General features: G+C 44.8%; 1 protein-coding gene and 1 long non-coding RNA gene across 3 annotated transcripts in view; one reads left to right on the top strand and one right to left on the bottom strand.

Annotated features, from left to right (window-relative positions):
* Positions 1-15,076, bottom strand: part of coro2ba (coronin, actin binding protein, 2Ba) — a 38,917-nt gene extending 23,841 nt beyond the window's left edge. For both annotated transcript variants that reach the window (XR_012987302.1, XM_076287240.1), the window contains exon 1: positions 14,797-15,076. Coding sequence is in view for 1 of the 2 variants with exons in the window: in XM_076287240.1 (XP_076143355.1) it covers positions 14,797-14,811 (15 nt within the window). In the remaining variant the exon portion in view is untranslated. The remainder of the gene's footprint in view (positions 1-14,796) is intronic.
* A 4,852-nt stretch (positions 15,077-19,928) lies between these two features.
* On the top strand, positions 19,929-23,243 carry LOC143126223 (uncharacterized). The gene is made up of 2 exons (XR_012987416.1): positions 19,929-20,298; positions 22,693-23,243. It is a non-coding gene; the product is annotated as an uncharacterized LOC143126223 (long non-coding RNA).
* Positions 23,244-25,851: the final 2,608 nt, after the last annotated feature.

Genomic DNA, 25,851 nt, shown 5'->3' with positions numbered 1-25,851 from the left:
ATAATGCACAGAGTGCATTTCCCTGTGTGCTTTCTGGAGCATGATTCCCCCATCAGCAGAATTTGCTCTAGCAGGGCCAGAAGTGCGCACTGGGCTGAGCGCTGTGTGTGCGTGTGTGTGTGTGTGTGTGTGTGTGTGTGTGTGTGTGTGTGTATGTGGTGTGTGTGTGTATTTGCCAGAAAGCTGCGCTGGACTGAGACAAAGACAAAACGCCACGTCTCCCTGACAGGCTGAGGAGGTGCAATCTGCCGGGCCATCTTGCCACTGCCCCAGAGACACACTGTAATAACAGACAGACTAATAAAAAATAAAAAATAAATGAATATATGAAATGATGCCTGGTTAACTCTCTTGGCTAGATTGGTCGGATGAAACTGCTTGCCACCTCAGCACAGCCACAACACCATCGGGCAACAATCAGCCGATATTATGCCAATCTATTCATCCTGTGGAGGAGGTTCAGTGAGACATTTCGCAGCAGCAGTGGCACTTGGGTGATCTCACAGGGAGACGGAGCAGTTCTCTCTATGTCACCAGATGGCAAGAGCACGTGCAACTTCTCTCCCTCAAACCATTAAAAAGATGAACCAAGGAGAAAAGATTAATTCCACACCTAACACAGAGGTGCGAGCCAAGGACAAAGGGACAGGGAATGAAGATGGAGAGGAAATATGCGGGTGTCCTCCGTTGACTGAATGAGTGAGTGAGTGTCTGTGAGTGGCTAAGGGAGGGAATGAAAGATGAGTTGTTTGTCTCTGATTGTCCCAGGGGGTTATCTTTCTCTCTCTTTCTCTCTCATTCTCTCTCTGTCTGTCGCTGTCTCACATTCTCTCTCTCTTTCTCTCTCATTCTCTCTCCCTCTGTCTGTCTGTCTCGCTGTCTCACATTCTCTCTCTTTCTCTCTCATTCTCTCTCTGTCTGTCTCTGTCTCGCTGTCTCACATTCTCTCTCTCTTTCTCTCTCATTCTCTCTCTGTCTGTCGCTGTCTCACATTCTCTCTCTCTTTCTCTCTCCCTCTGTGTGTCTCAGTCTCTCTCTCTCTCTCTGTCTGTCTCTGTCTCTCTCTCTCTCATTCTCTCTCTCTCTGTCTGTCGCTGTCTTACATTCTCTCTTTCTCTCTCTCTCCCTCTGTCTGTCTCTCTCTCTCTCTCTCTCTCTCTCTCTCTCTCTCTCTGTCCCTTTGTCTCTCTCTCTCTCTCTGCTGTCCAGATCTCCAGGCCGGTGTAATGAACAGATGGGTGGAAGGGGATTAAGGTAGCTGGACACTGGACAGAAGAGGAGAAGGAGACGCCCACGGAGCGAGTGTGTGTGTGTATGCTTAAGTGTGATGGAGTGAGTGTGTGTGTGTGTGTGTGTGTGTGTGTGTGTGTGTGTGTGTGTGTGTGTGTGTGTGTGTGTGTGTGTGTGTGTGTGTGTGTATGTGTGTGTGTGCGCGCGTGTGTGTGTGCGTGTGTTTGTGTGTGTGTATGCTGGTAGCCAGCACCAGACTGTGACTCAGCCTTCTTCTCCCTCTGCTGTCAATCATGCTTTACCTCAAGCAGGATGCTGCTCTCTGCTATCTGCCGTTATCACCAACTTTTCTCCAGGGAGGGGGAAATAGCGATTCAATTTTCAAATGAACTATCATTTTTCAGCAAGCTCAAAAGCTGTGCAGAACTACCAGCTGGGGCGTTAACTGCTGCAACTGTGTGTGTGTGTGTGTGTGTGTGTGTGTGTGTGTGTGTGTGTGTGTGTGTGTGGCTTGTGGAGGAGAGGGACATTAATTGGCGTCTTTGTTGTCAGCGTTTGGCATTAGAGCCTCGACGGCTTAACCACAGTTTGAGGTGCTGCAGTGCCAGCCGTGCGCTGCAGACAACAAAAGATTAGCTGGAGTGAGATGAATGCCATCTGGGCAGCCGTTCAAATGAGAGTGTGAGTGTATGTGTGTATGTGTGTATGTGTGTGTGTGTGTGTATGTGTGTGAGAGAGAGAGAGTGTGTGAGTGTGTGTGTATGTGTGTGTGTATGTGTGTATGTGTGTGTGTGTGTGTGGGGTGTGTGTGTGTGTGTGTGTGTGTGCTGGGATGTTGGGGTGTTAGGATGTGGATTGGGTGAAAGGAATGAAGACATAGAGGTGGCACTTTGCCTAGTATGAAAAGGGGCCCTTCGGATGAAAAGTGTCTCTGATTAATCACTGCTATGACAGCTTTAAGGGCTGCCGTGATATACCCCATGTAGAATTTCATCAGCCTAAAATGCCTCATTGACTTTTCCGTCACTTCCACAGAAACTGCTCCGCCATGCTGATACCCTTCACAGAGTTGAAATGACAAACTCTGTGTATTGTCTTCACACCAACTAGCTCCACTACGCTCGGCTCAGAGTTTTACTGTAACAATAAGAGGATGGTTTTGAAATCTTCCCTCCTGCGCCTCATAGCAGAAAGCAAGGAGGTCGGAGACCAAATAGGATTAAATTATATATAAATTGCTGAGTGAAGGGGCTTTTCAATGCCTGGAATTCCTGAAGCAGGATGCTTGTCAAACGGGCTGGTTTGTGTGGGGAAGTGGGCTTAGGGATGGCGGGGAGGCCCAGAACCTGAGCCATCTGCCTGGGGTCCAGTGCCAAAAACAACCACACTATATCCTATCCCCAGGTGTCACTTAGAAGGGCCTCTCAGTAACATAATCAAAACATGAATAAAACATTCAAACAACATTCATGTTTCAAAAAATGCTTATGAACAATAGATGAGGGTGATTCCCAGACATTCATAATCACTGGGAAAAGACATTGCATACTGTATCTCTCCATGCACAGGTCTGCTTTCACTGTTTCACTGTTTCGGAGTTCAGTGAGGAAAGCATTAGACGATCCTGATGAGATTCTTGTCCTTCTGCAGTGACATCGGCTTCTAATGTCATATTACTGTTGCCTGTCTCCTCCCAAATCTACTTAGCTGTTCCCCCAGCGCCACCAATGTCCTATTTCAGTCTGATGAGCAGAACTAACGTGACAGGAGTCACTGTGCTTCAGCTGTGTGTGTGTGTGTGTGTGTGTGTGTGTGTGTGTGTGTGTGTGTGTGTGTGTGTGTGTGTGTGTGTGTGTGTGTGTGTGTGTGTGTGTGTGTGTGTGTGTGTGTGTGTCAGTATGTACAGGCTCATATGGTGCTACTCAAGAGCAGCATCCTAATGACTAGGAATTACAAGGTGGTGTAGGGAAGCTCCCACCGCCTTTTTAAAAGGAGCCTCCTACTGTACTAGACTGGGTGTTTTTAACTAGCACACAAAGTGTTTGAACTCCAGATGTTTGTGTTTTCTCGGTGCTAAGGAGCAGGGGGAGATGTCTTGGCTGTAATTGATTTTCCTACTGTCTGGTGCAGACTGACTGCTGAACAAAAATTACAGACATATTGCTCTGGTGTGAGCAAAATACACTTTACATTTAGGTGAATGAACAAACGAATAAATGAAAAAATGAACGAATGAATGAATGAATGGATAGATGGAAAGATGGATGGATGGATGGATGGATTAATGAATGAACGAACGAACGAATTGCCAGTGAAATGAACTGTAACATTTACTAAGGCACGAGTAGTACTAGGAAATAGGAGACAAAGAAACAGCTGCTTGTGCATTCATCCATTGTGGCCTCTCCATTTGAAATGAAGAGAGGTCCCATAGGGGTATAAAGGTTGGTGCGGTGTAAATCTGACCTACTTCAAACATCTCAGGCAATGGATGATTTCAGCTCAGGGGCAGAGAGCTTCACGGATATGCATTTAATGAGGTTTTTGTCCAAACACATACTCACACCACAAATAAACAGATCAGAATTTCCTTTGTGCTTTCAACACTGATGGCTTGCCACATGATCTAACCCCTCATGCATAAGTAGGTCTTTATAGATGTTATTGGTGTGAGTCTAATTTGAGCACGTGGACGCAAACAGTAAAATTGATCTCCCTATCGACAGGCTGTCAATGTTGCCGATGCTGTGCCTGTCCTAATTTCAGAATCAGGGCCTGGGTGCGTCCATCCTACTGGCATTAATCTCCTGGGTGAAGATTTTTAATCGTGCCGTAACTGTTCCAACAGCGCCAGGAATAGTGTGTCTTACACAATCTGGCAGAGGTGCTATCTTCTGCTGCTCTCCCGTCCTCAGGATTAGAAGATCAAGCTTGAGCACAGAACAAGTTCATTTACATAATATATAATCCATATATTTTGCTTTTCAACATATGCAAGAATAGCACTTTAGAAAAGGTCAAAAATGAGGAAAACCAATATAACAACTGCTGTCTTTGTAGAAAAATGGTCTGGAGACATTTTTTTAAAAGCAGGCAGAGATAAAAGACTTCTCTAGGTAGAGAAGGGCTTGTGTGTATGTGTGTGTGTGTGTGCGTGTGTGCTAGCGCACGCATGTGTGCGTATGTGTGTGCGTGTGAGTATTTTTGATAAGCGTGCCATTAAGAAAAACACAGCTCATGATGACATGGCATCCCAGAGCTGGCGAGTGTCTGACAGCTGAGTGTTCCCTCCACTTGGGTACTCAGCTGTGGCTGCCCTCCTTCAAACAGACTGTGAGATTTGAAGTCTCCATCCCCCAGACGCTGAGCGCCCATCAGATGAAGAGCTGAAGTGCTCTGGTGAGTCCCTGACCACTACCATCAGCACGTTTCCCTCTTCAACATCCCTCCTTTCCTCCCTTCCTCCATCCCTCCTTTCCTCCCTTCCTCCATCCCTCCTTTCCTCCCTTCCTCCATCCGTCCCTTCCTCTCTCCCCCCCTCTGCCTCTTCCTCTCAGGGCCGAGCCTGTGCTGACCATTGTCTGGAGGATTACTGTTATCTCTCGCCCGCTCGCCTGACAGGATGGAAAGCCTAGAGCCAGACAGACTCTGCTGCTGGGCAGACTCTGCTGAAATGTGTGTGTGCTGGGCAGACTGCTAAAAATGTGTATGTGGAGTGGAGCTCCACCTGGCTATCAGTGAGAGGTTGGCCTGAGGGTTACAAGGTCCAGCAAACACAACCGTTGACCCCCCTCTCCCACACACAAACGCACACACATATACACCTCCATAATCTGTCTGTTTTCATACAGTCTAGAGCATTGTGGAGGATTCCTGTGGTGCTTTCCATGTCCAGTCTGATTTGTCTTTTAAGTTTCCTCAGTAGAGCTCCGGGTCAGAGGGTGGGCTCTGCTTATTTACACCCCCACCGTCTCTCTCTCTCTCTCTCTCTCTCTCTCTCTCTCTCTCTCTCTCTCTCTCTGCTTTGAAGTTGTGTGATGCTCACCCTGCCCCCTTCCTCCCTCCCTCTCTCCCTCTGTCCTTACCCATCTCCTCTCTCTCTCTCTCTCCCTCTCCATATTTCTCCGTCCCTCTCTCCTTGCCCTATCTTCCCTCTCTCCTCTGAGGGAAGGGGAGATCCGAGGCGACCTGACCTGAGGAGTGGGTTGAGCAGGAAGTGCTAAAAGCAGCCTCAGCCGCCTCCAGCCCAGACACTTTCCCTCGGGGACCCGCAGGCTGCAAATATGAACCGTTACTAATGGCGCAAACAGCGGCCCTCTCTGACTCTCTGAGCGTGAATCACTCCGCGCTCTCTGTGAGAAACGTGCTCTCTTGGCCGTGGCATTCCCGCACTGTGCTGTTGCTTCCTCCCAACGATACTTCTTTGTGGGGAAAAGGTGAAGAATGCACGCTGGCTGAGCTGGAGCTCCAGCATTCTTCTGTATCATTTCTCTCGCTCTCTTTCTTTCTATTTGAATCCATCTCACTTCATCTACGATAGGCTCTTTAAGCAAATAAATGACCTGGCACGCAGAGAAGGGCTACAGATTTCTTCACAAGCCGACATCCGAGGCCAGGGAATGCTGGGAAGGAATGTTGAACTCGTCTGCCTCTCAGCTGGCTTCTCTCGTCCGCCTCCAGAGCAGATCCGGCTTTAATTTCCCGCTCTGATACAGCTTCTATTCCCCCTTCAGAGCAGCAGCAGCAGCCTAGAGGAGAGCAGCCTGAACTGGACTGGCCCATTACGCAATCCCACTGGATGCTGTGTTAACAAGGCAGGGGGTTATGTGACTGAGATGAAGCTTGTTATTCTCCAAGCAAGAAGTCCTAATCTACACATCAGAAAGAGGGGGCATGCATGTTGTTTTTTTCCCCCCAGTGCCTGAGGATCTCACTCTGGATTAGAAAAATGTTAGAAAATCTGTTCTTAATCAGAGCAAGGGAAGGAATGCTTCAGTGGCCACGCTTCCTCCCACACACAGAGAGAGTGTGTAGCTGAGCTCATTCCCCTGCTGAAGCATTCTGGGGGTGTGAGACCCCGTTTGATCGTTCATTTGAGTGTTACACTAACTTTACAACAGGGAGAGAAAGCTGAAGAGGACGACAGCATTCTCATGGATTGAGAACATAAGATAAAATATTAAAAATTAAATTAAATAAATATTAATAGGCAAAACACTGCGCTCTCCCTCTTCTTATTCAACGGGTGCCATTATGGTGTCACTGATGAAGGCCTAATTGGCTGAAATGTTTGTTTGTTACTCCTGTTGCTACTTGAAAGAAGATTAAAAAAGAGAACTTTATTTTCTCGGAGTGCAACCTTCTTTGATTGAGAACATAAAATGAGATGGGATTTTTGGTCCCTGGCTGCATATGATTCACTCCTCCTCCCTGGCCTACTAGTGTGGACACACAGGCCTCCTCTCTATCAGACTGCTTCCTTACAGTAGTATGTAAGCAAACAGGCAGTCTTTCATTATCGCTATGACAGAGCGTCCTCATGACAGCCACCACCATGCATTCTAATAGCTTGGGTCTTTAAAGGGCCTTTGTGACATACTGGGGTTCTATTGTGTCATTGGGGATGAAGCCCACAGCCGTCCCCACTGTGTTCCCATAGGGACTGTGATGAGGGCCCAGATGTCCACGTTCAATCGGACGTTCTCAGCTTCTCAAAGAAGTGTGTGTGTGTGTGTGTGTGTCTTTGTTTGTGTGTGTGTGTGAGGGGGTTGGCTCTGAACATTGATGTTTGTTGGCATAAAACAATCTTCAACCAACATGAAACAACTGAACCGAATGATTGAAGTCTGTAGTGCTCCATGAAGAAGAATCTACTGCTTGCATTTACTGATGCTACAGATTTAGTTCATAGGTTTGAGCAATAATGTTCAAACCAGATTTGTGATTGTGAATGTGCAGAGCTCTTTGGGATACACATCTTAGTTGCATAAATGAATCATAAAAGCCAAAAATTGTCTATATAAAATCTAAAAGGCGATGTCTAATTAACATAATAACCAATATGCACACTATCAACATCTCCCCCTTAATGCCCTTGGGCTATAATGAAAGTGCTCATGTGCTATGGGATTGTGTTTTAATCAGCTTAAACATTGATAAAAGAGATTAATGTACCGGTCATAATGCATTTTTTCCATGATGCCAATAAAGCAGCTATAGTGTTCTACCATTATGTAGCTGCAGTCCAATACAACGTGCTTCTTTACTAGAGCACTTCGTTTATGCTTCATATGAATATGTCCAGATCAGCAGTGGTCACTGAGAGAAAGATGGCGAGTGAGAGAGAACGTTAAACAAAGAGTAAGTGCATAGAAACATCAGGTACTTGGGCTGTTGCTGGTACAGATGAAATGTGTGGGCGGTAATATTTCCTTCTCTGTCTCTAGCCTGTGTGCTCAGCCCACGCCCCGCTTCAGGCATACACACACACACACACACACACGGACACACACACATGCACACACACACAAACACACACATACTTACTCTTCATAAGCTCACACCACTCACTGTAGGAAAGCTCTCCTCCCTGAGTGCTCACTTACACGCACACACGCAGGCACGCACGCACGCAGGCACGCACGCACGCACGCACGCACGCACGCACGCACCCTTCCCCTGCATCAGCTCAAAACACTTACTGCAGGAGCTCACCTCCCCGAGTGCTCACTGATGCAAACACACACACACACACACACACACACACACACACACACACACACACACACACACACACACACACACACACACACACACACACACAGCTCTGGAACAGAACATCCCCTCCACATTGTGCCATTCTGACTGCATTTTCCAGGCCATTTGGTTTGTTTACAAATAACCTGCTAGCAGTTACCATGTGGATGCCGCGATGTGAATGATATTCAGCTGATAGGTTTCACCAATCATTGTTAGAGATAATGCTGCAATTATGGTGTAATGTCAGCATAAACACAGACGAGGAAGTGACACATCAAGAAGTTTCTATAAAACCTGATTAATTCAGTAAAACAGTACATTAACATCAACTCAAACCAGGTCTCTTCCTCTCCATCCACTCATTGGTTACCATCTAGTTGTTAGCAGCTGAATTTTTTCCCAATATCCAAGTGACCAAACTAAGAATACAATGATGCAATTCGTACAACAGCACAGGATCTCGAAGCTATGGGTTATGGTCTTTATGCCATTGTATAATATATCAGACCTCAATAATATATCACAGCGGGGAATTAATAAGCAACCCTTAGTGAATTCACTGGCACAGTTATTCCACTCGTTCTGTAATATCTCTCCAAGCTAGTTGGGCTTTCTGATCTCCCTGGCTCAGGTGTCCCATACGGCGGCAAGCACATGCCCTCTCAGCCGCACGTAAAGAAAGCCCAGCACACTTCACAGAGGGGGAATGATGGAGATTTGGGCTCTCGGGGGAGACACAGACAGACACAGAGAGAGCTGGCGGCAAGAGAGAGATAGACAGAGAGAGAGAGAGGGAGAGAGAGAGTGAGGGAAGGAGGGAGAAAACAAAGATAGAGGAGCTAGAGATAACACGCACACTTAACGGCACACAGCTGCTGCTCTCAATGCACTCATTCAGCTGCCCAGAGCCCACAAACAGGAAGTACATCCTCTGAAAAGATGGTCTCTACTCACACCATCTCCCAGAGAGAGAGAGAGGAAGGGAGTGAGAGAGGGAGGAAGGAAGAGAGAGAAAAGAAAAGAGACATGTCCCTCTTGTTTAACTCATTTCCAGTCATTGATATTGTGGTGTTCTCCTTGTCTATAGTCCTGGTCCTAGCCTCATTATAGCCTCCTAGTCCACATAAATCTCTTGGTGCCCTTCACATGTTTGCTTCTTATTGGTCAGGCAAATCCCATAATTAATGCTCTGTGCACTGCAGACTTGATGTGTATGGCAACAAGGTTACAGTGTAAACAGGCAGTAAGTAAATACACACACAAGGACACACAGCATATATGCACACATTCAAACACACAAGTAGACACCAACACCAGCACACACATGCTAAATACATTCCCAAGAATTCAGACATCCAAACACCAGACCCAGACCCAGACACACACACACACACACACACACACACACACACACACACACACACACACACTTTCTTTCCCTCTCTCTCTCTCTCTCTGTCTCCCAAACACACATGTTGAGTCTGGCTTAATTCTAACGATGAGCTCATCCGCTCTGAATGTCTGAGTTGAATGCATTTCTTTATTTCGCCCTTTTCTCTTTATAAACAAAAACAAAACAAAAAAAAAACCTTTCAGTTGTCTGCTCACCACTGCCTGTCTGCGTTCTGTAATTAGTAGGATTGGTGAACAGCCACGGGCAGCTGAAGCACCAGGACCAGCTCCAATTCAACACAGCTGCCTCCACTGTACTTGGGCAAACGCGAAGGTAGACAATAAGACCAGATGCCTAAATGAGACGTAATTAAGATTTAAAGATTTTTCTGACTGGCTTGCCTTCAGCGAGACCTGACTGCAAAATCCTACAATTATCCAACTCAGCTCATGAATATTAATAGAGCACATACTAGTGTGAAATGATGCTAACATCTGTTGCTATGGGTATGCATCTCCCCATTCTTATCATTTATTTATCTGTGATTAGAAAAGTAATTTGTAATTTTACAAATTGCAGTGCTAAGAGATAGAGTTATTTGCTTTGCATCTAGTAGTATATCTCATCCACAGTCTGTGTGGGTGTGGTTGTTGTCTCTTCTTGACAGCATAGTCCCTGAGCCCCCGTATAGAGAGGAATGAATCACCCAAAGGTCATAAATCATGAGACTCTTCCAGAGTCTGTCCATCAGTTTACAAGGGCTCTGTGTAACGACCGAATTGTTATTGTTATTGTTATTGTTGAAGTTACTCAACAACATTACACCACAGCATAAAAAAACAACACACACACACACACACACACACACACACACACACACACACACACACACACACACACACACACATGTATGTACAAATACACACAAACAAACAAGCTTAGCTTGGTTAGCTTGGTTTTGGGATCTTGAGTGGTTACCGTCTCACCCTTCATCTCATCCCCAGTGCAGAGTGTGGGTTTGGGGCGGAGGAGGAGGACGGATATAAGTGTCTCTTATTCAGCTCTGACCCCAGCTGAACCCATGGGCATTCTCAGTGTGGGTGGGTGGACAACACTGGTGTCAGGAGGAACAATAGACCACTCAAGTGCCCCGCCCCCCCCCCCCAACCCACCACCACCACCACTCCTCGGCTCTACTGACCACTGGGATCGTCCACAATCAACTACCAAGGAGACACTCCAAGGAGCCTCTATAAGCTATTTCTAAAGCGTTGGGTCATTGGACTCCACTGACTGTATGGACTTCACTGTCCGGTGACGGCGACTGGCTGCTGTTGCTCCCCAGCTTGGCTCGCAGGCTTCAGTGCCTGCTGCAGATGGCCTGGCCTCTGCTCTGTATGCTAGACAGCAGCCAAGGCTCTTGAGCCGGTTAATGTCCATGCTGCCTTTGGTCAGGCAGACATTAGCATTGACCTTCTGTGTCTGTGGACGTTACACAGGAGGTGTCCATTATGCTTCTCCCATGTGCTTCTCTCTCTCTCTCTCTCTCTCTCTGTCTTCCTCTTTCTCCCTTTGTGTCCCTCTCTCTCTCTCTCTCAGTGCCAAGGAGGAATCACTTTGCGTTACTCTGGGCAACGGTCGATGGAGGAGCAGGGCTTTATTGCCTCGGTCAGATTATGCTGGCTGGCACTTTTGGCAGCGACAGGGGAGAGCTGGGGGGTAACTCTGGGGCAGAGAAGAATAATGCTGGATTTCATTTCTTCCTTTGACTGGAGGGTGGCTTCCAAGGAGAAGGTAGCAGCTGGAAATGACTGGGTGTTTCGGTGCCCGCCACACAAACAGACACATACCCACACTTCAGACATACTGGAGATATGCATAACTAAATCACTAATAACACCCATACACACACACGTCCACACATGCATACGTATGCTCAAAGATGCCCACACACACTTTTGCACATGCATATGGATGCTCATGTGTGTTTTATATGCACAAGGTAACCTTTCATACACCATCCTCCACTCCTGCTCACAATAGTGTTCCCGTCTCCATCACTTGGGCCCCCACCCCTCCCACGCGCGCACACACACACACGCACACACACACACAGCCGACTGGACGAGAACACAAAGTCCTGGTACACACTGTCCCATGCTGATTTCCAGCACGTTTGCAAGTCTGCACAAAAGCATAAAGGACGGCAGTGTGGCTAGCGTGCAACAAAGCATATTTTTCCACCAGCAGCCCTGCTGAGTTCAAGGTAAAATGGGCTCTTTAGTGGCAGGTTCACCCCCCTCCTCCTCCACCTGAGCAGTGGACGCCCTGACAGTCGGTCGGACACTGGGGCTGGGCTTTCATTTCACTCCCTCTCAGCAGTTCCACGCTCTAAATAAAGCCTTTCCCATGACGGCCTTGAGACCCGACCTCAGCAGGGAGAATCAGATGCCCTTCAGAACTGCCGCCGCATTTCTGTCGCTACAAGCTCGACTCCTTTGTCCTGAACTTACCTTCCTCTCCCTCTCCTCCTCCTCCCTCCCCTCCTCCTCCCTCTCCTCCTCCGGTGTGACATTTACCGGTGAGACTATCTCTGTCCTCCTGCAGAGCCGTCTAAATCTCCACATAAAATCGTGGAGTGGTCTAAGCAGCGTCGCATCTGAGAGCTAAACTGCACGTGGTCTCTGGAGAGCATGCCTTTGAAGAACAGCCTTTATAAGATACAGAACATACAGTGCAATGCAACACAAAGAGAATGGTGAAGTCAAACTAAGTAACTCAGTACTCAACATTAGCACACACTCATGTGTGTTTCACTAGACAAAAGAAAAAAACATAACGCTTAAAGAATGAAAACATCTGTCAGAGTTCAGATGTAGAGGAAATCCCGTTTTGGCCAGTCCAGCCCACCTGCACAGCTGGACATACACACACACACACACACACACACACACACTCCAGAGCAAAATGGCTCACTATGCATGAACACACACACCAAATGGTTCACTACGCATGGACACACACACCAGAGTAAAATGGCTCATTTAGGAAGCTAGGCACAAAGGGCTGTGGGGATTACTGCTCTGAGGGTGGTTATTGTGTGGGCTAAGCCCATGACTTCCATGGCAGCTAATTGAGGTTGCTCTGGCCACTGGTCAGGACTAAGGAGCCCTTTTGTGTAAGTGTGTGATTGAGACAGGCCGAGTCGTCTATCATTTTCACTAATATGACAGGGGTCCTTTTCAGTGCCCATAGCTATCTGTGTGCATCTCACCCCAAACAAAGAGACAGGATATGGCTGGGAAGTGAGTGAGAAAGACATGCACTGATAACCTTATCTCTCTCTCTCTCTCTCTCTCTCTCTCTCTCTCTCTCTCTTTCTGACACATACACACGCACGCACACCACACACAAGCACTCACAGTACACACACACACACACACACACAAGCACCCAAAGTACACACACACATGCATATGACACACACACACACACACACACACACACACACACACACACACACACACACACAAAGCAATCTCATGCTACACGCAGGCCCCCCGCCGGCTCTCCTTTCTGCCCCATCAGCAAAAAGCCGACCTCCATCCCAAGGACACACAGTGTCAGTCAACAACCCCCCCCCCCCTCCTCCTCCCGCCTCCCCTGTCCCGTGCGTCCTCGTCCCCGGCTCTCCCTGGATGCCACCTGCAGCCCGGCTTCCTCCCACCCAGCGCCACAGTCCCGCAGATAAGGGGAAGCCTCTGACATAAAAGGTGAAGTCTCTGGGATGAAGGCTGAAGCCTCTGAGATAAAAGGCAAAGCCCCAGACTAGAACCCCACAGCTGCACAGCAAAGGGATTCTGTTACAGCAAACTATTTCCAACTACACAAATGACCCCTTTCACATACAGAAGTTGTGACCCATACATTCACTCGCTCATGCACAGTTACTGCATGTTTTAGCATAGCCAAACATGCACACGCAGATGTAGTACATATGCACTTTGAGGTGTTTATGAGCTGTGCACCAAAACATACAGAGACAGAGAAGTATGCACTTTCAGCTGTGCATCAAACATACAGAGACAGAGAAGTATGCACTTTCAGCTGTGCATCAAACATACAGAGACAGAGAAGTATGCACTTTCAGCTGTGTATCAAACATACAGAGACAGAGAAGCATAGACATTGAGTTGTGTATCAAACATACACACACAGAGAAGTATGCACAGTTGTGTATGAGCGGTAAGTGTATGGATACTGCCTCTGTGATATAAACGAGTGGTGGCAGGTTCAGGGGCCTGAGCAGGCTGGGCTGTGCTGTACTGTGTCTTTCAGTGTAATCCTATTATAAAGCTAGATGCATCATCTTAGATATGATCCTGTCTGGTGAATCACAGAGGCCCACTGGAGTGAACGTGTGTGTGTGTTTGTGTGTGTGTTGGTGCTGGTGTGTGTGTATGTGTTTGTGTGAGTGTTTGTGCTGCGCTTCATGGAGAGTCTCGGAGAGAATCTATTTTGGGTGTCTCAGTAATACTTTGCACAGGAGTGGCACGATGATATCACTGGGAGCGGGCAACCCAGTGCCCCTGTAATTGATTAAGATGATTTAGTCTGCTGCTGCTAACTCCATCCTCTCAGCCCTGTCACAGACCAGCCTCAGATATACACCCATGCAATACAAACACAGCCCAAACACATGTAAACAAACACACACACACACACACACACACACACACACACACACACAAACACACACACACACACACACACACACACACACACACAAACACACACACAAACATATATGCAAACATGCACAGACACACAAACACACAAACATACACACAAACAAACTTACCCAGAAACACATACACTCACACATCTACACAAACATACACAGAGTGGAGGTGAAGGAAGCTAATAATGGCATCGCCCCTGGTAACGGAGAGCGGAGCGGCACATGCCCATCCTGCCCACTCTCCAGTGTCTCTGCCCTCCCTCTCCGTGGCAACAGCCACGCTAACTGGCACTTGCCACCAGCGCCCCAGAACACACCCAAGAGCAGCGCCACTTGCTCTCCTCCGGCTTCCTAAAAGCACAACTTCGCCCATATGCAGGACAAGCCTGGATTAAAGGCTTCGGATAGTAATCAGAGAGTTAAAGCCGCAATCCTGGCCGTGGCGGGCTTAAAGCAGAGCCACCCGGTCCCGCCACCCGGCTGCAACCGCCTGAGCAGTACACTACACTAAACACACAAGACGGTCCACCTGTACTGGCAACCCTCTGCCCACCCAGCCCAGCACACACACACACACACACATACACACACACACACACACACACACACACACACAGGGAGTGTCATGACTCAGCTGCAGCAGCAGCCGTCCAGACGCCCAGCCCCATCTTACCTTTGTGACAGTCATGCAGAGGCAGTGAGAGAGAGAGCCCGGCTGGCGTCCCCTTAACGCAGAGTGCAGAGTTCCTGTGCTGTGCTGTGCTGCGCTGCGCTGTGCTGTCCTGTGCTGCGTGCGCAGGTCTCACAATGATAGAGGGATCCAGAGGAGGAGGAGGAATAGAGAGAGAGAGAGCAAGAGAGAGAGGGAGGGGGAGGGAGGGAGGACCACGCTAGTGTCTTGCAGTAAGAGAGGTAGCCAATTGCTGCTGCCGTTGCTGTTGCTCACGCTGCTCCTCCGGTGGAGTGGTGCAGTGAAGTAATCAGAGTGTGTGTGTGTGTGTGTGTGTGTGTGTGTGGTTACTACAGCAGGAGTGGCGCTGCTAGGATCCCCTCCTCCTGCTGCTGTCAGACCCTCTGCATATGCGTGCACACACACACACACACACACACACACACACACACACACACACACACACACACATACACTCGTCTCTGCTCCTCCCCTCCTCCTGTCAGACTGATTACAGGGTGGTCCAACGGTGCTTATTGATGCATATGGCAGGGGCGTCAAGCCACACACACACACACACACTCACAGCACTCACAAATAACTCACTGCAGTTTATTGCCCCCTGCCTATGGCACTTTGTGTGTCAAAGAATATTAGAAATGAGAAAAGGCCCATCAGTGTAAGCCCACAACAATGTGTCTTTGTTATCAAGTACACACACATTAGGTTAACATGAAATGTTTTCCTGAAGTTTATCTAAATATTTATTTCTACAATTTCTGCAAACTGGAGCAAAAGATAAGGCATCAATTCACATCAAAGGCTTTAACCTGTTTCAAATAATTACATTTCATCAAGACTCGTTGTTTCATTATTTCATTATTGTGCTGAAGAACAGATCCCAGCCCTTCCCCTACTTTTCAAAACTTCATTGTTAATGTAATGAAATGTTTTATTTTGCTTGTGTGACAAGTGTGTGTGTGTGTGTGTGTGTGTGTGTGTGTGTGTGTGTGTGTGTATGTATGTGTTTTGTGTTACAGACAGATCATGTTAGAGGTCTCAGTGCAGGAGGGGGGAATAATTTTTGGCAGGACATCCTGTAAGATATAATGACCTTTCCTCAAGTTCCTGGGTAACACAATAGCCTCCATCTGCAGATAAGTAAATGGCCAGAAATGCAATGTCAAATTTGAGATGATTAATACTCAGGCCAAGTTATAGTAGGATTTCTCATGAGTTTTAGTACCGTCACACCAGTGTGAGGAGAATATTGGAAATTGAACATTCTAAAAAATATCTGGGTTCATCCAGAGCCTCTCTACGGCTCTGGGTTCATCTAATTAAACATGGAATTTTAGAACCTTACATTGTTGCGGAACCAAATCTTTTGTTAGAATGATCAAAACTGCCCTGCTGAAGGGTGGGAGACTTAGATGAGGAAAGGTAAGTAAAGACCTGAAAGCTGTATGGTATTACCTGGAGATGATTATAACATAACATAACATAACATAAAGTCCCACAAAAATATATAAAAAATATAATGTCTCACATAAACACAAACACAACACAAAAGGCTTTTAGAAAAAAATAAATGTAGCATAAAAGCTCACATAAACACAAAAATAACATAGGCCTAATAATGGTAAAAAATACAATAAAGGATCAAATAATAAGTATAATACTAGAAATGCAATTCCGAGGAATTACACGAGTGGATGCAATCTGCTGATAGGGTGTTGGTGGAGCTATTGAGCTCGCTGCTATAGCTGGTTGGTAGGGTAATTGTGATACCTTCATAATAAATATAATATTATCGATACAAAGGTTCTTTGTCATTTGTGGTTGCATAATAACATTGTCATCAGTCATGATATTAGTCACACTGAGATTACTTTTCTTATATACCACCTATCTTATACAATACTATATTACAAGTAATATAAATATGTCCATCTTCTACTATATCTTATATTACTGTAAAATATCCCCATTGCAAGTCCCTTAAAAAGGCACGTAGGACTTTTTTGCAGGTTCTTGGCATATTAATGATTGATTAATACAGTTAATGATTTTGGCTAAAAGCTAATTATTTTTTTAAAACAAATTCAATTCATTGAATTAGTGGTGTCACCCCAATGATGAGTGTCATTAAATTACAAGGAACAAAGAGGATGCAATGCCAACCAAAAGCAAATTAATAGGAAATGGTAGTCCTCATATCAGAGATTTTTTTAAAAAAAAATCACATTTTTTATTTAAATTTAGCTCAATCTGATGTGCTTGTGTTAATCACAAAAAACACCATTCTTTCTGTGAGATCTACAATGTTAAAAAGGTTTGATATTTTCCCAGTCCCCACAATAGTTCAGAAGAAATACTCCACTGGCTTTGATTGTGAGTAACAAGCAGGAGATGGACTCGTCTATGGTTGCCTGGTTTGATTGTGGAATAGCCAATTATGCTTAAATTTGAGAATACTATATATGGCCTTAACTGACAGAAATCATGTTCATATTGGTGATATTTTGTGTGAACCTAACAGTATCTGAGAGTCTAAGGTATATGATGGTATTTTATTCTGATTATGTTGATAGATCAATTCCACCTTATAATAGGAACTTCACAGCTGTCCAGTCTCAAAGATGTTACAGTAACTGCAATAAAACAGTTGCTTACCAGAAGTAGCAAGTTAAATCAAGCCAGTAACTCCTACAATAACACAATTGCCTTTTAATAATAAGAATACATCAAAGGCATAATATTGACTTCTAAATTCCATCTAATTTTCATCTGTAAGTTTTATCCAGACCTATAATATGCAATGTTTATATAGTAGCCTAGTTGTCTGGATTTTCAAGACAAAGGAGATATTAACTATTGTCTGTATCATAGAGGTTTAAACATCAAATATGGGATGACTAGAGTTTATTTTTGGATGAAATGAAGGGAATGTTTCTGAAACCCATCTGTCTTTGTAACAGTTCTAACATTTTACATTTTAATGTCCATTTTAATGTTTTAAGGTATTTGACACAATTCTTAACTCAATCAGGGGCATTCTTGGGCACTATAGAAAGCATATTTGTGATCATATTGCCCCCTTGTGGTTATTTGTAGTGTTGCATGCAGCCAACAACATTGAAGTGGTATTAGATGTGTTCTCTGAGACACATACAGTACTTCACTAACACACACACACACACACACACACACACACACACAAAATATCTAGTTTAGTTTGGTCTCAAGAATCAGAATCTGATTTCTAAATATTTGGCTCGGATCTCCTTTTCAACCTCTTTTTCAGGGCTGAACCAAACAAGCTCTAAATGAGGCTGAACTCCAGTCAGTCTGTTCCCATTACGTCTGAAAAGATGACAGACAGATAGCTCACGATAACAAGACCCTTGAAGTTCAAAAATACTCTCATTACTCAGAGTCTGGCAGATGCCTTTCAGAATTCAGCGCAGATAACAGGGCAGCCAGGGCACAGATTGGGGCTCTGTGTCTCTGCATCAGCTCTTTGAGATGGGAGGGCCTCAAAGGTCTGCATTTCTTTTCCATCCAGAGCCTTTCCAGAAGTCAAAAGAATGAAATGCTGGTATGCAGGAAGGATAAAAGTATAATTAGGAAGTACATAAAGAAACGTCTGGAATGAATTTCATGGTAAAGGTCAGATTCTGTGCAAGGCAGTGTAATGTGTGTGTTTGTTTAAATGCGCAGGGGCGCTGCTAGAAAATGTGGACCCTATGACAGAAAATAATTCTAGGCCCCCCAAAATGCTAGATAGTCCGGTGGCAATTGATAAATTGAGACTTAAAATATATTACATGTCCTTAGGATTATTATTCAGTCATTTGAATATTATTAGGGTATGTATTGCTTTCTCAGTCAATAGTGAAAGTAAATAGTGTAAAAGTGTAAGACTTTGTTTTGTCGTTGCCTATAGTTTAGGCACTAGTGCAGATACATGAAGGCTATACTTGTCACACACACATGTTCTAGCAAAGCAAGCTTTAATTCCACTGTTGCATACAGTAGTCTCACAGGCAAGCAGTTTCCTTCTGCAGAGATTCACCTACTCATCATCAAAATACCAACACGCTGTTTGATTTTGCACTCCTTGCTGTGTCACTCCCATTGGTTTAATGGATGTTAACGCCCAAAACACACACATACAATTAATTAAGCAACATAACAATCCTTTTGAACTATGTGTCTGGCGCAGAGACAATGTTTAAGGTGTTTTGTTTGATCAATTCCGGTGATATTGATAAATTACATTCACTGATTATATATTACAATACAGCGTATAAAAACTCTATACTGGTATTCAACATTTTAGTTCCTATCACAGTTCTAGGCAAATCTATTGGGAGCTTGATTTCTTCACATAAGTACAATATGTATATATACTTTTTTGATCCCGTGAGGGAAATTTGGTCTCTGCATTTATCCCAATCGGTGAATTAGTGAAACACAAACAGCACACAGTAAACACAATGAGGTGAAGCATCCCGGTGCAGTGAGCTGCCTGCTACAACGGCGGCGCTTGGGGAGCAGTGAGGGGTCCTGGATCTGACGCCGTACATGTAAATCCGTAAAGCCCAATTCACACCAAAGATTCACAATGAGATGAGCTGCAACATTCTATAAACCAGCAACTTCCTGCAACGTTCTAAAAACCTTGTAACTGCGACTAGACATGGTGAATGCTTTGCAACGGCTTGCAACAGCTGGCAACGACGTGCAACATTTAATTCACATCACTGCAACTCCTTTCTGCAACGGTTTCATCTCGTCGCAAATCTTTGGTGTGAATTGGGCTCTAAACCGACAGCAGGTTACAAGAGGGAGGTACGGATGGGTTGTTCACTGCTTCACTGATCATAGAACATTTTTCACCAAGACTACTCAGCAAACATAGGCTATCTGGCCCTGAACAAAGACTTATACTTATATGATGGCTTCTTAAATGTTTGTCTTTAGAGTATAGTCTGAATAAGCCTGTGGTTTCCTTAGCGCCACAATGAGAGGAAAGAGTTGAGGTGTGATGAACAGCTAGGTTGAACAACAAGCAGGATGTGGTCCACAGTGCACCAAGTGTTGATGATAGTGATAGTGTGCCACTGTGCACTGTCACATTGAATATATTCACATACATACTATAGCATGCAAATTACATTTGTAAAAGATTTAACAAAACATAAACACACACATAATTTAAAAAAAAACATACAATTGATGTAACTACACATAATATGATATGGAGAAATGCACAGAATGAAAACAAAATGTTGACATCCAGTCACGAATGGCAGGACAGACCAGGACAAATGAACGGACCTGCCTGAACTTGCATAGAGAGACAGTACATAGAGGAAGTGAATACAGCACTGGTAGTGGTAGCCATGGTAGCCGCTGAAGAGGAGGATGGAGGATGGAGCCGCTGACAGCTCAGGAGAGCAGAAAGATGGAAGCCAACTGCACCAGCAGGAGTAGGAGGTTTGTCCTGATGGTGCCAGCATATACATGCGAGTTCTAACATGTTTTGCATCATTATTTATGCCTATAGGGCCGCTGAAAAATTCTAGTGGTGCAGGATGTCTGTTATGGGCTAGTGACACTAGAGAGTTTACTGAAATGTCAAACAATTCATTTCCATGAGATGACAAAGGTTTTTAGTACTTGTAAATTGTGATACCTGTTGACTTACTTTTCACAACTACATGCATTTATAGGGATCTGGTATGTTGTTTTTCAACATTTATTTCATTTCTGCCTATATTCTAGTCATGTTTATGGGTATGTATTTTAGAAATGGTCACATTAATTGGTTGTTTTACTATTTCATGACATTTACCAACTTGCTGTGGACACACAGTCCAAATTTGGTGAGTTTCTGATCTTTATTTACAAAGATACATGTGATAAAGTATTCACTGTCCCTTTTGTAAAATCCGGAGGATCTAAAGTAGGATCTAAAAAACATAAAAAAAACATGTTGTGCAGTAAAAAAAATGTATACAACAATCTGTTTCATGAAATAGACATCTTAGAGATATGAAAAAATATGGTTTTGCTTTGTTCTACCTCGGGTGGAGGTATGTCCATATTTGAGGGCCTTGTTCCCTGTACTAATGTGACCGCATGCACAAATTCAAATGAAAGTAGACATAGAACTACAGCCTTCATATTTGTGTGGAAATCTGTACAGAGTACAGTATATATAATCCTCACCACATTTACATTTATTCATTTAGCAGACGCTTTTATCCAAAGCGACTTACAAGGGGCATTCTCATGAGAGCAACTCAGTACACAACTTAAACATCTTCATCAATTTGACAACAAAAAGTGCATAGCCTACCTATCGTCTTGCAGGCAGACTAAACCATTTTAGCAAGGGGTGAGTGTGACCTTAGACAGTCTTCACTATTATACAAAAATCAGTCAATCAACCAAGTTATTCAGCAAATACACTTTACAAATTAAGTTTACATTAATCTTACATTTATTATGGCATTTAATTTGGAAATGAAAATATTCAGAAAAAACAAACATATTCCAGACTTTTCAAGGCCCCTTTTCGCCCTTGGGGCCCTAGTAATCAGTCCCACTTTCCCTCCCAGTCTGACGCCCCTGTAAATGCGTGCCATTACAGCTAAAACATTATGAGATCGTAGTAACAGCTCGTGGGTCATTCCTCCCAAAGTGGCTTTCTCATTCCCTGTGTTCCATCAATAGGAGGCAGTCTTCCTCTCTCCTCTGCTATCTTCAGTGACTTAGATAAACACACGCACATGGCTCTCCAGATCTGCACCCCCCCCCCCCCTCCACCATCATCACCACAACCACCCCCACCACACACACTCCTCCACCTCCATCCCAACACCAGGGAACCACTAAATCCCTCCCCTGCAGAAAACGTTACTCTGGTGGAACTTTTAATGCGGCGCTCTCCGGTTACGGCTCTCCGGTTACGGCTCTCCCAAGCGCACGGCACAATCCTCCAGCCGGCCGCAGTCTGCACACAAACCACTTCCTCCAGCGAAGGGAAAGACTCCGGGGCCGAGGCCGAGGAGAGAGAGATGGAGACGGAACAGGCACAGGGGTGGTTGGTTAGAGAGAATAAGAAGGCCAGGATTACTCAGCATTTTTCTATTCTTACCGAACACATCTGAGTTTGGTAACAATCACTTGTGTTGCCTCATGCACTGCACTTATTCTAGATTCTAGATCCTATTCAAGGGGCCCTTTCGTCTATTTTTACAAATGCAGGACAGGGGGAGTGTGAGTGACAAACTTTCAGACAGACAGAGAGAGAGAGAGAAAGAGAGAGAGAGAAAGAGAGAGAAGGAAAGAAAGACGAGTGGGTGAGATGGAGCACAAAGTTTACTCTCCATACAACTGCATACTTCCAGTCTGGTCTTTCTGTCAGAGATTTTTCCACTGCGTCTCCTGTTGCCGTCTCCAGTCCATGTTGGCTTCCTACTGTCTTGCCCCAGCCTCGGCTCCTGCCTGCGTCCACTGTCAGGACGTTCTCACACACTTTTATTATTTCACCTGCTGGTCATAGAGAGAGCCTGATTTATGCGGGTTTTCCGTGGAAAAAGCCCCGGTGCGACTCAAGCCTCTCGCCTCAGTCGGGTTGCAACGCAGGATGATACATTAAGTATAGCATTCCACATGTGGCATTTTCCTCTCTCTTAGAGCCATTGCTCTCTTAACCTTGTCATGGTATTGCATGTCCCAGTCAGACAACACTTTTGTTGAGTAATGACGGCTTTAAAAAACACAAATGCTGACGGCCAGAATGTCTATGTGAAAATTAAACACTCTTGACGTGTGATGCTTCAAGTATGAATGATATCTGACTGGGTATAAATTTGTCTTCAGGTATTCATCTCTTGAGTACTGAAATGGAGACCTTCAAGCTCGGACGGACACATCATCTATGCAAACAGAGGCAGTCTGGAAAACAACACATTCACGTTGGAGAAATGACAGTACAAAGGAACATGTGGTAGCACTTTTTAAGTTAAGAATAGTCCCTTTAATGCAATAGCAGAGACAAACAAAAGGATCCAGATCTTGCCTTGAGCAATCTGCCGAAGAAAAAACATTAACAAATGATAATACAACAATGAGGTCTTCCCACAATTTATTGCTATGCCGTCACAATATCAAAGTCTGAGCAAGTAGGAAGAGCATGGAGGAGGAACGCATGTGAGCATCTTAGAGTTGTCACTGTTTCCATCATTATTACCACTTGGGACAGTAGCATTGTGTATTATAAATCTATCCCGGTCTAATGCCACGCTACTGGAATGTGTTCTGAGGAAAACTGGGTTATGAATCATCTCCTGATCTCCTGTTTCAATTCAGTCTAGTCTTTAGCTGCCGTGCCGTTGCTTGTCATAAAATAAAATAAATTGAATCGACTTCAAGCATGTGCAAGTCTCTGTTTGTTTGCTGTTTGTCTAAGTTTATACGGCCGTCGACGTTGGTGGGCCTGGTTCTGGACTTTCGAGTAGGATTCATCCCATCTGGACTGGCCACTGGGAAAACAGCCGGCCTCAGTCTCCCTTTGAGTGTCTATCTGTGTGTCTGTGTGGCCTGACTGTGTCGTCACCTCAAAGGGACGCAGGAGCTAGTGCTAAGTCCCGCTCTCTTGCTTCAATTAGGGCCGCTTCAGCCACTGCTTACACAGCTCACAGACCAGCCTCAACTCCTCATTCCACAGCTTTGCATTAACAAGCCAGAGCTCGCACCATAAAAACAGGCATCCCCTCTGAACCGCAAGGAAATACTACCACCAGAGCAGCTGGTCTCCAAACCATTAATCTAAACGCTGCGGAAGATCACCTTGATCTTAGAGAAACAAAGGCGTAGTTTTGAACTCTTTTGTTGGTTTTACATACAGTATGAATGTTGAGACATTTATCACAAATATAGAGACCTGCATGGTAGGCCGATTTGTCCATAGTATACTTTCCCATTCTGAACTTATAGGCCATCTGTACACTGCTTTTATATTCTCCCCATAATGATAATTATGTCTGGTTGGTCTTTTAATTGATTGCACATTTTGATTGTCTGATTACTGCCAGCTGTTAAACAAACACTTGCTGTTGCAACCTGTGAAATATGTGTATGTTGACTGACAATGACCAAGATTGCATTTTTTGAGGTTACTGTAGAACACTGTTTTGTCTTTGGCGCAAACACAAAACAAAACTGTTTGAAACATCTTCAAAGACTCATCTCAAACATTTCTTCAGATTGAAGACATTGAGTTCATAGAGGTTTACACTGTGCTAGCATCTTGCATAACACTATACTCGCTTTGGGAATGGGGTCAGGACACTCTCTATTGGAGATTATTTCCAGTCATTGCTTCCAAATTGATGTAGACTTCAGATTAATTTTGAAACCATTGGACCAGCACTAAAATACACTTTATTTAAGTATACTAAGTAAACTTCCCTAATGTATTTAAAGTGCTCTATTTATGCGCACTAATGTTGTATTTATTGTACTAAAAAGTAGTCTTAAGTACTTTTTAAGATATACTTAAAAAGAAGCAGCCAGTGGATATGGATCAAGTGGAAGGACCCTTGCTGGGCTTATCAACAGGACCCGCTCACTAATCCCCCCCACCCCATCCCCCACTTGAGAACCTAGATCACAACCCTCCAGGAGGAGGGTGAACAAGGTATGCTGTCAGTTGTAGATAGATAGATAGATAGATAGATAGATACTTTATTGATCCCCAGGGGAAATTCAAGGTCTCAGTAGCATACAGACAACACACACACATTCACTAACAACAGAAAAAGTAATTAAAAGTATATAATATAAGAACACAACTAAGCAGTAAGGACAGTAGAAGATAAAGAATATACTAAATATACAAAGATACTAAAATACAAATTATAACTAACACTTAATCTAAATCAATTCTAAAAGCAGTATCCACATAGTGGTGATTAATCAATCAAGAGGCGCTTGCAATGACTGAGGCAGGGACTGAGCCTGTGATTCTCTGTGCATAGTAAGGTAAGGTAAGGTGCTCTGTGTGAGTGAGTGAGTGTCACGGTGATAGTGCAATGGTGATAGTGGTCATGGTGATAGTGCAAATGAGTAAGTGCAACAGTGCAAGAATAAGTCTATATATCTATATATATATAACTATTTTAAGAAATAGTATAAGTGTGGCCACAGTTCGGCTGTGGCATGGAGGGAGGAGTTATGCATATGTGCTAATGTGCTAATATAGCACGCAAACAGTAAGGCAGAAAGACAGTGGTAAAAAGTGGCTAGTGGACAGACAGTATCCAAACATGGAGGGGGTGAAGAGGCAGACAGACTATGCAGAGAAGTCTGTCTCTCCTCTTCCCTTAAGTGAAGCATTGAACAGTTCAATGGCCCTGGGGACAAATGACTTCCTCAGTCTGTCTGTTGTGCAAGTCTCCAGCTGATCAGGCTCTTCTGCTTAACAATAGTGCTGTGGAGTAGGTGACATTCATTGTCCAAGATGTTGATCAGTTTGTTCAGCGTCCTTTTGTCAGATATTGAAGTGATGCACTCCAGTTCAGCTCCCACTACAGAGCCAGCTTTCCTTACCAGCCTGTCAATTCGCGCCGCATCCTTCTTCTTTGTGCTTCCTCCCCAGCATACCACTGCATAGAAGAGGACGCTGGCAACAACAGACTGGTAGAACATCCTGAGGAGCTTGCTGCACACATTGAAGGACCGCAGCCTCCTCAGGAAGTACAGCCTGCTCTGCCCTTTCTTGTAGAGTGCATCAGTGTTGGCTGACCAGTCCAGTTTATTGTCCAGGTGGAGACCCAGATACTTGTAGGTGCTTACCACCTCCACATTGACCCCATCAATGGGGACTGGTAGCGGAGTGGGCTTAGACCTGCGGAAATCCACCACCATCTCCTTGGTCTTTGAAGTGTTGAGTTGAAGATGATTGAGTTTGCACCATTGCACAAAGTCCTCCACCAGGCTCCTGTACTCCTCATCCTGCCTGTTCCTGATACACCCCAC

Source organism: Alosa pseudoharengus, unplaced genomic scaffold (assembly GCF_046254945.1).
Source record: "Alosa pseudoharengus isolate Yale_2024_CS ecotype anadromous, Long Island Sound unplaced genomic scaffold, YU_APseudo_1.1 YU_APseudo_1.1_scf_16, whole genome shotgun sequence".
NCBI classification, from domain to species: Eukaryota; Metazoa; Chordata; class Actinopteri; order Clupeiformes; family Clupeidae; genus Alosa; species Alosa pseudoharengus.
This window is presented reverse-complemented; position numbering and strand designations above follow the sequence as displayed.